At 44.4% G+C, this 10,274-nt stretch overlaps 1 protein-coding gene across 1 annotated transcript in view; it reads right to left on the bottom strand.

The window, feature by feature from the left end:
• LOC109485222 (hemicentin-2-like) overlaps window positions 1-7,341 on the bottom strand; it is a 23,249-nt gene extending 15,908 nt beyond the window's left edge. The window contains exons 1-2 of the mRNA XM_019788668.1: window positions 7,276-7,341; window positions 6,909-7,212 (exon numbers count right to left, since the gene is read on the bottom strand). Of these exons, the coding sequence (XP_019644227.1) occupies window positions 6,909-7,212; window positions 7,276-7,341 (370 nt within the window). The remainder of the gene's footprint in view (window positions 1-6,908; window positions 7,213-7,275) is intronic.
• Window positions 7,342-10,274: the final 2,933 nt, after the last annotated feature.

The raw sequence follows: 10,274 nt of genomic DNA, 5'->3' as shown, positions 1-10,274 counted from the left end.
GGCTGTATATCGCCTACTACTCACAGAGCTCTATAGAAAACTGAACCCGTGACGCCAACCAACGAATTGACTTGTTAGGGCGCAGAGCTCTCCGTGTTGCGCAGAGTTGCGTGACGAAGTCTTTATTTGTGACACAGTACTGGCTGTATATCGCCTACTACTCACATTGAATTAACTTGATATCTACAGAGCTCTATAGAAAACTGAACCCGTGACGCCAACCAACGAATTCGCTTGTTTTGGCGCAGAGCTCTGCGGGGGTATGGCGGAGGGCTGTACGAGCAACCTCCATGGAGGAGCTCTGCAGAGCTGACGGCTGAACGAGCAACCTCCATGGAGGAGCTCTGCAGAGCTCCTCCATGGAGCTAGCTCGTGCAGCCCCTTCTCCGTATAAGGCCTTCCGTTGATACCGCTTTCTTTACTCTGACCAGTGTTGTCTTGATGATTCATCACTGTTAAATCTGTTACTTTCTACGCTTATGAGAAGAAACACAACATAGTAGCTAAAACAGTGTATATTTTTCTTCGCCCTGTACCGATGCACCGACGTACGACATAGGCTAGTAATAGCATCGTTCTCGATCAAAGCATGCGCTGATTTATTGCATGGTTTCCATAGGCATATCTCTCCGCTGTTGCCCACCCAGTTCAATGAGATAAACGCAGGAGTCTCCACTGCTGTATCCCATCGCTCATGCCTGTGATAGACTGCCGTGAGATAATTAACTCTTTTATTAGTAGCAACGGAACCATTCGTCACTGGTGCATCATTGTCAGCAGACAGAAGCTGAGACTGACCTCAGTGATCCAATCCTTCAGTGAGAAGCCTGATGGTTTGTCATGGTCCTGATATAATCGTGTGTTTATTCGCATGCCCGCGGACCATGTTTTCTCGTTTCTGTCATTTTCCCATCCATATTCCGACTTAAAGAACAATCCGTCTTCGCCAGGCCGACTTGTTCACGTAACTCCACCGAGGACCGTGTTGGGATACGGATCGCCACGTCCTGAAATAAGAACGACCGAGAAGACGTAAAATCCTGACGGTTATACATTCGCCTGCTCGTTTTGTCCTTGGGGGCGTTTTGCTCGTCACAGGGAGTAGATTGGCAGTGGGGTACATGGTGGGTTATGGGCAGCAGGTGACGGTATGCTGGTCTTTGTGACGACCATAATTCGCTATTCTGGATTAACTTCATGACACTTCGCGTCTTTCTACTGAAAATGGCATAAATGCCTCATAATGCTCTTGATGAAATTTGTCACATTGTGTGTGGTATTCACATTAATTAAGTTTGGTGGTATTATTGTTTACGCGAGGACAATCATGAACTAACTTGTGCGTAGAGTAGTTCCAGTGTGAGATGCCAACTTCGCATCGGAAAAGCTAGCCACTGACTTTATATTGACCACTAGGTACCAGGTAAACCCAAGGGATATGACCAGGTCCAGAAAAATGGCATTTGGATATGATATGATGTAATGATCCTTTGTAGATTGCAAACAAAATTTCTCACCGATCTACTGACAAACGGATTCTCCAAAGAAGGATTCAAAAGTTTTCATTTTTCTTAGATTGTATTCGGATAACCACAAAGCAGGTAAGTGTGCTGATGGAGCCGATGATATTTAACGCTCCACAGAGACTCACGTCTCACACTATGCTAGCTCCATCCCGGCAGAACTCCCCGGCTCCGCGTGTAATGACAAAGTGTACCGCGGCGTGGAATAATCTCGTCTGGCGTCGGGTGCGTACAAAATAGCCTGAAGGCCAGTCAATTCGAAAGATTAAAGGGCGTGTCTTACTGCGAAATGAAAAAGACTCAATCTCATTATAACTTTAATGCCTAACCTTTTCTGTCATCTTTTATCATTTCCGCAAGCAGTGTCAATTCATTTTTCATCTCTATTGATAAATTCACTCTTAAATCATGTTCAATCGCTTATTGTCTGAATTATGTATATCTCTGTAGATCTGCTTTTCATAAAGGCTGTGTATTTTATTTTCATGCACCTAACTGTAAAGGAGGTTCTGTGGAAGAGTTAAATGTAGGTCAAATGTCCAACAATCCAGTCAACGTAATTAAAAGAAGGTCCCTGAAGTCCCGTCCCTGGAGTGATTTTTGGTCGGACCGGACCTTCCGTTGGTCGGGAGCAGGACCATATGGTGCGTGATGTGCACAGGTCAGGCAAGGTTAATGACGGGACGGTAACGACGGACCCTCCGGGGGCTGACAGTCTCGTACATGTCTTTATTGGACAGCACTCAGGACGGCAGCTGTGTGTGGTAAGACCCACTAAGAGCTGCACAGTCCTAGGTGTTACCCTTCAGGCCAGGGTTAAGATTTGGCATTACGTTTTCTTCTGCATCAATCCTCCAGAGTCCGATAGATAAAGTATCATTATAGTGGAAGCAATGTAATGATTAATCATTTTCAGGCTAATTGTTTTATACCAATAACCGCAACAGGAATACTTTGTTCTGTAAAACGTGACACGCGGGCCAGGCCAGGCTCAGCATCACCGAGCATCTTGAGGTGTTCGTTCTCCTGGTATGGCTTGGTTTTTTAATTGTTAACAGAGAAGAGTGTCAGTATATGTTCCCTTTGAGTCACTTAACTTTACCTCGTTGGATACTAGGCTCGACGTTGTTATGGAATAGCCGTAATTTTGCTCTATGAATGGAGGAACGTTTACTGATTCTTAATAAACCTCTTATCACTGGCTCAGAGCCAAGATTAGCCAAAAATGCCTAAATTACTTGGCTCTTTGTAGTAGAGTACGTAATAGAATTCAAGGTCGAGTTTATATTCCGTCAGTGCCAACGCTCCCTCATCAATAATGGGAATGTCCAGCTGTGTTTGCATATGGAGTAATATACATGTATAAAGTTTCTGATGTTTCTATGAGTTGGCAGCATAATTAACCCCTGCCTTGGGGTCGTCAGAGGGCAAACAGACACACACACCGTTCTCGTCACCATATCCGTGAAATTAACTTTTCCGGTCCATTTCATTCACTTTAGCTCCCAATGGGATGGGAAGGTCTTTGCCTGATTCCAATTACTGCGGCTGCACATGGGACCCGAGCCGGGATTATGTCGATACTGGGATGTGCACATCTTCATCGGCCGTCCCATGCTATGGTCATGATCATTGCGCGGCGTGGTGGCGGCCAAAAGTCACGTAGTCCACAGGCATGTGTACGTATGGACAGCCCGTTATTTACAATCTCTTGGCAATAAAATGAGAACTTCGACGATTAACCCGCATACTTATACTTAATAAGCATATGATATAGTTCGCAATCATAATCACATAAGATACTGACCCTGGGGATGGTCAGTTCAGCCCGAAAGGATGTTCTAAATACACAGCTGGGACGGAGGATCTATGTATGATATGAGATATTAATATAACGCAGAAAAGTTTTAACTGGCCACACTGTAGGGCACACCCCGACGAATGCTCCCCATATGGCCATGGGATTTATTTTACCAATTTAGATGTGCTCATGGAATCGATACGTCGTGATCCGCATTCCGCTGGCCTAATTTCTCGCAGAAAGTTACCTCCTTGTTGGTCACCAACATTGTTCAACCGGGAAAAGTGGAGGAATAAGTGAGTGAACTTTATTTCTCCACAATGTACAGAGTACGTGGTTACAACTGTTTTAAAAACAACAGTGCAACTTGTCTAATCAATCCTACATTTATGAATACAAAGTATTATCGATAATAGTATCGTTATCTTCATGTATGGATGATTTGGTCTCGCTTTTGGAATGATGTACAACGATATTGAGTATGTAGGCGGTTGTGGCGACTACGTCAAATTGTGGGTCTTCAGACTCCATGTCGAATTAAGATCTTTAATTGGATCTGCTGCCGCACAGCTCAGAACAATTCCATTCCAGCCCTGCGCGATTGTAGCTGATCGTCCTGTTGGTTGGATTCCGCGGCTTTCCTCAAGAGAGTTGTAGACGTATCCTGATCATCTACTTTAATCATCTTGTGTGATTTCGTTGGGAGTTTTCTATTTCTGCTCATCTGCAGCCTCTACGAAGGTCTAAAAAGTATTTCTTCATCCACCATCCACCAGTCAGTGGAGTGTGGCTAAATCTGCCTACCCAGCGGAACTGACGACCCATCATGTGTGAAACGGGGTGTACATACTTCACGCAGCAGCCTAGCTATTAACCACGTTGCCACAATACAGATGCCATTTTTACCATTAACCTCCTTATTACATTCTGAAAACATCAAGCTACGCCGCAGCGAAACTCATTTCAGTAATGCGGCCCCCACGCAAAGCGCCATTTTTCAAGCGAAAAGGACCAAGGGATTGATTTAATTCAGATGGATCAATCCATGTGGACCCTGCACTCGTTTCAAGTAAAATTGTTTTCCCAAAATAAGCGTTCCGGGGGATTTATTTTGCACTGAACGGATAGGAACCGCCATTATAAGTAATTCTGGGTTAACAAAGCGCACAACGAACGTCTATAGATCATCAACATGCTGTGGAAAATTCCTGTGAGAACGTTTTGTGGGATGTTATTCTCAGAGCCATGGTTGTGAGATGTACCAACTGTCTGTACTGACATTGCTGAACAGATTCCTGTAACGATACGTATTGCGGTAAAGTTCTCTTTTCGCCTGGAAAGTCTTTAACAATGCAGCTGTATAATGACTGCTAAGGTTTGAAAAGAATCCGACAGAAAGTCTGTGTAAACGGGTTTCTGGGCTTGCACAAAAATTCACATCTTCTTGATTATTTCATAATGTCAGAAACTGAGAAAGAAACCGTTTCTAGCTTGCGATTAGTATCGCCAAATATCATACTTGTTTTTTTTACCGTATCAGCATCATAGTCGAAATACGGGTATTTATCCTACTAATGTGATTTGTATGATATAGTCATGCAACGTCATGTTGACCTTGTGGGAGGGGCGGTACGTGTGTGTGCTTTCTTCACTGTGCTGACAAAATGCACATCTACGGCTGTAGACCATTTGAGCCAGTGGCCTTGCTCCAATGCAGCCCGTTCCTATGTACAATGACGTGTGCTTTGAGCATATGGCAAGTTCACATGGGGAAGGAACTTCGACATCAAGGGCACGCGGCAGGGGGAATTGGTGTCCCCGGCATTAGTTCAGGACAGCTCACCTGTTTGAAGTAGCTGGAAAGGAATTGCTCTGTTATAAAACAAAGCCTCAGCAATCGTCGTTGTGCCCGCTCCTAATTTCCAAGGGCACAGATCGTCATTTACTCCTTGACTGGGTCGCATACGTCTTCATCGGCCTTGCAGGTGGCCGGAGGTAAGTCCTAATAAGCGTAATACAACCTTCCCCGCGAGACAGATGGAGCTCGGGAACGTACCTCAGGGTCTTTGTGGATTAACCCGGATTACGAACATCAGATAAAGCGCTGTGATGTAAATTAGGGAACATCTTAATGGAATAATGTACTGATGTTAGCTTAAACGGGAGTGACTGATTGTGATCTATTGCTACCTTCGCAGGAGAACAGTTTGACTTGGAATGTGCTTTGCTGCTGTTTACATCCACTGTGTCTTTGTTTATTGATTGTCATAACTGTCTTACATAAACCAAACTGCTACCTTCCTTTTATATGAATTGTTTTTTCAGTTAATCACAGCTGTGTAATTTGGGCCTTTGACATGTAGCATTCTTCGAGAGCTTATCTTTAAGAAAACATATTCAAAAGATGACACGACCAAACGGTGCATTGGAACGGCATGCACACTGGCATGGCGGCAGACTACTGATTGGCTCTATACCTGTAACGTTATATACGTTATATATGTTATACGTATACGTTAGTCATACCAAAGCGTAAGTTGCAGTCAGCGCAATTCCAAGTTAGTGATCTCGAGGATTGTCACTTAGCATTTGAGTATGTGTGGATGTTGATGTTACGATTAAGAAAGGCAAATGAACTGTAGAATTATTTATAGAAGGGCAAAGTTCTTCATCAAACCGCTTTGCGATAAATAGACCCGGGAGGATTTTCCAAGAATAGAAGCGACCCTGACGCCACATGTTCACCTTCATTTGTAGGTCAGATTGTATCTGCATGCCGGACTCCATCAAACATTTATCGTTTTCTACGTTTCCAGCCACGCGGGTACCCGGATAAGTGCAAAACATTTCGGAAATAAAGACAAATGCGCTTTCAACCGACGTTAGTGCAGTGGGCAGTTTTACTAGTTTAAAACCACTACCCTAGGTTAAACATGCACGTAGAAAGCAATCAATACTTTGGGTACAAAATATCAACCACCAGTGGTACATAAATCAGCTGATTGAATTAACATCGCCAGGAGCATAGTTCAGAGAGCGGAACGCCGCGCCCCACTCCCAAGTATCTTATTTCTTCATATCGATCGTTTGATATCATTCTATTTATTAGCCATATGCAAAACGAATTGCCAGACGGGTGCGGGGAACAGGGACGTTTGGTCAGGGTCTTTGGTCGGATTAACTAAGCCACTAGTCATTTGTACCACGAGGTTTCTCCTTTCGGTTGTAGGCATGGCGCCCATATGTGAGATAAACACAGTGTAAACCCCACAAAGCTCCCTGTAATAGTAGCATGAAATTTGGTTCATATTTTCTTAATATAGCTGGATATTACGTTTAGGGCTGCCAAGTTACGAATATTCAACGTGTATGAAGCACAATGACTCCGTTTATATCCACAAGAGAATACTGGAAATGTGGCGGAAGAGAAACTATGATATGGTTGCCCGGCCGCGTTTTTACAGTTTTTCAAATGAATCATTGCTTTACAGTTTGTCTGGACATGCTAGATACTTGAGTAACTTGACTATAAAAGCGTTTGCGCCTGCAAGCGGCGACTTCCGCCTGTAAACAGAACACCCTACCTTTCAGCACCACAGACAGCGCCAGTACCAAGAAAACGGCCCAGACAACAGAATCCGTAGCAGCGGGCATATTTCTCCTGACGGTTGTTCCAGTCCTCCAGAAATTCCCGCGTGAAACCCTCCACAGCAGCCGACTAAGTGGTCCCAGCTTGTAAACGGAAGCGCCGGAGGTCTGGGAAGCTCCCGCCCAGATCCTGCACGAGACCGGAGTGTTTGCGTATGTGCTATCGGACCACCAGCGCGTCCGGCACGGGTGATCAATTCTCCGTACACCCTGAGTCCCCCACAAGTCAGTCGGCTCGTCCTAGAATCGGGCGATTTTCGGCAGATGTCTCGCAGATACCATTCGCAGATGGGGGAGGTGTACCTGATGGCTCTTGTCGGCGTTCGTGACGATCGATACCCATTGCGCGATAGCATCATCCTTATTCATTGTGCCCGTCGCCGGTGGCTTATCGCAGAGTGGCTCCTCAAAGGACAAGGAGTACGAAAGTGCTTTCCACGCTTTTATTCCCAGCTGATATCGTCTATTTCATCTTCACATACACCAAGGGAGAACGGTGGCCTTCTGAATAAAGTACGTGTCTAACTGCTTGACCGGCCTGTAAAACCTTGACATTACAAACGGTAACGTTTTCAGTCGCCTCAAAGCACAAAGCAATGGCCATTTTGCCTATCGTAGTTTTAAGATTATTTTCCGACATTACAGACAACGCAAGCCCTAGCAAAACTTGCCAATCAACGTTCAACTGTCCTTTGCATGGTGTCATTTCTAGGAAAGTATATACGTACTTCTTAACTCCATTGCTGTCCATAACCTAAGTAATACCTGATAACGCAGTAAGACATTTCTTCATTGAAATGAACGTGAAACACATAGCAGCTAGCTATTTTCTATGGTCAAAACTCCACTCCAGTCGAGCGACCTGCAATTCAAAGAAGGTGCTTTCTGATATACATATGGGACGTACGCCTTCAAGACTCATACAAAACTGGGAGCTGTTAAGATCAAATGTGAAGGTCGTGAATTAAGACAAACATGGCCCATAAGCGACACATTTTACATGAAATACATGAGCACCCGATGTTCCTGCTGACAAGATATGCATCTTCTCGACGTGAAGAACCACCGATGGGAACATGTGTCAAATTATCGGACTGTACATAGATCCACCAGAAATTATCGCTAGTGTGTCAGCTTGTAAAAGTATCAGTCTTCACTACGAATTGTCCCAGCATATTCACATTGTTTCTGACACTCGCCTTGTGTTCAAGATTTATCTGTTGTGGAGGATGTGTTCTTTCAGTTGTGATTGATCTGTGCCTGATACGGAGGCACAGTCCCTTGGAAACTACGCAAACGTAGTTTGGTATTATTATTGTCCAGCCTATGTTATACACTATGTTATCTCCCGCTGTCAGGGGCTGGCTGTGCCTCCTTATGTGAACTTGTGGCCATATAAACTTGTAACTTGAGAGAGCCAGTCCCATTCCCAGAGCTACTAGTAGGAGCTCAGGATTCTTTGTTACTATGGAAACCAGCCTCCAACGCTATGACAATAGACAGTTGTAAGTCTGACAATAATTAATTGACCCATTTAGCAAGTATGCATAAGTCAACAGGATTAAATAAGATACCCCAGTTCTACTGACTTAGAGGTGTTGGCCCCCAAGCTTCTAGGGGCCTGGCTACTGGAAATGCAGCTAGAAAATGATATAGAAAGGCCACACAGTCTGTTGGAGATCTGCCTCCGCTGGCATCACCATTTGTCGCGTTGGCGGGCTCTTTTATACATGTACATGGTAAATGTCAATGACACCGGGAGTCCTTTACAACTAGGCACATAAAGAGCACAACCACGACATTTGGCTCCGCCATGATCATCCCGGTCCCGTGCTCTAACCAGTTTGATGGACCTAACGCCCGGGAAACGACGCGCCAGGCCACAGCTCGATGATATTCTCACCAAGATGGGATGTCATCATCAAGGTTCGAATTCCCGCAGTACTGTAACACGTTCTTCACTGCTGCACTCGATAGGAAGTTTGATTGTGAAACACCGTGAGGGAGCATTATAGCCCTGTAAACTGGTTCTGTCAGCGATTGAAAATGTAAAGGAATCTCCACAGGAATCTCTCAATTTTCTATTAAGACATGGATTTTTTTAGTGTTTCTGCGTGTGTCAAGCCTAACTGTAAATTAAAGTCCATTGCAATAGACTACGACAAAAATAATAGAGCAGCCGCCTAGGCCTCAAGTACGTACATACGCTCAAGTCTTGCTTGTACGTGGTGATATCACCGTCCGTAACAGGCCTCACTATTACCTATTTCATGCTGTTCAGTTGTACATTATGAACTTGTCATTCAAACGTATGCTTGAGACGAAATTCAATGTCATTTTGAAAGAAAAAAAGGTTGATTCGATTCTCAGTCATTTCCGTTAGCCATTACCCACGCTCCGATAGCTAGAGACTGAACTGTACGTCTGACCTTATCTGCCTGTACCGGGGACATGGCGTGTGATGTACGGTACGTCTGGTACATCGTAATGATGCACGGAACCAATCCGTGATTCCATCTGATTGGTCTGTTACTCCTGTAGGACATCCCGGAGAACCGAACATGCTTGATAATATTTCTGTAAATGGATTAGACCTACGACCTACTGTATTGCGCTCTTGTTCTCTTGTTGAAGATCACGTAAAGACCTCCCTCCACTGCTTGTTCCAAACGACAACTACATTACCTAGTGGTTCGATGAGGACCATCCTTTATGTGCCAGATATTATTAGTGGGGACGAGCTGCTGGAGGTCCACTGAGGACAGAGGCCGTTCTTTGATACAGGGAAAAGTTACAGAGGCGGGACAAGCATATGAAAGGCTTTGGGAGTTGTCACGACGTTATAACATAAAGGGTCTGGGGTTTAAAAGACTAAATGGTTTATTTGATCACACATTCAGAGATACAACATCGTAACCCAACATCAGTCATACGTATGTGAATTTAGAAAGCTATGGGAACAAATATCAAATTACTAACTTACATACTAACAGCAATATATTAAACGACAGTCCTACACTGTGTTCACTGCTCACCATGCTTTGAAGAACACAATATGGTAATTTGCCAGGACATTATTCCAGGCCTTAACCAGGTCACCCAAACACCCTGCCGGCGACCACCCCGGTGAAATAGATGTCCTTGTCTTCTCGATTTGACAGAAGGTCGGTGAAATAATGAGGCGCCGTGAGTACGTGAATTGGGAAGAACTGTCGTCATCAAGTCTGTAGCGATGTGGGCGACGTTTGGAACTAGTTTAATTAGCCTCATAATGAATAACATCGCAGCTGTAATATTCTTCA

Source organism: Branchiostoma belcheri, unplaced genomic scaffold (genome assembly GCF_001625305.1).
Source record: "Branchiostoma belcheri isolate BF01 breed outbred unplaced genomic scaffold, Haploidv18h27 scaffold74, whole genome shotgun sequence".
Classification (NCBI taxonomy): Eukaryota; Metazoa; Chordata; class Leptocardii; order Amphioxiformes; family Branchiostomatidae; genus Branchiostoma; species Branchiostoma belcheri.
This window is presented reverse-complemented; position numbering and strand designations above follow the sequence as displayed.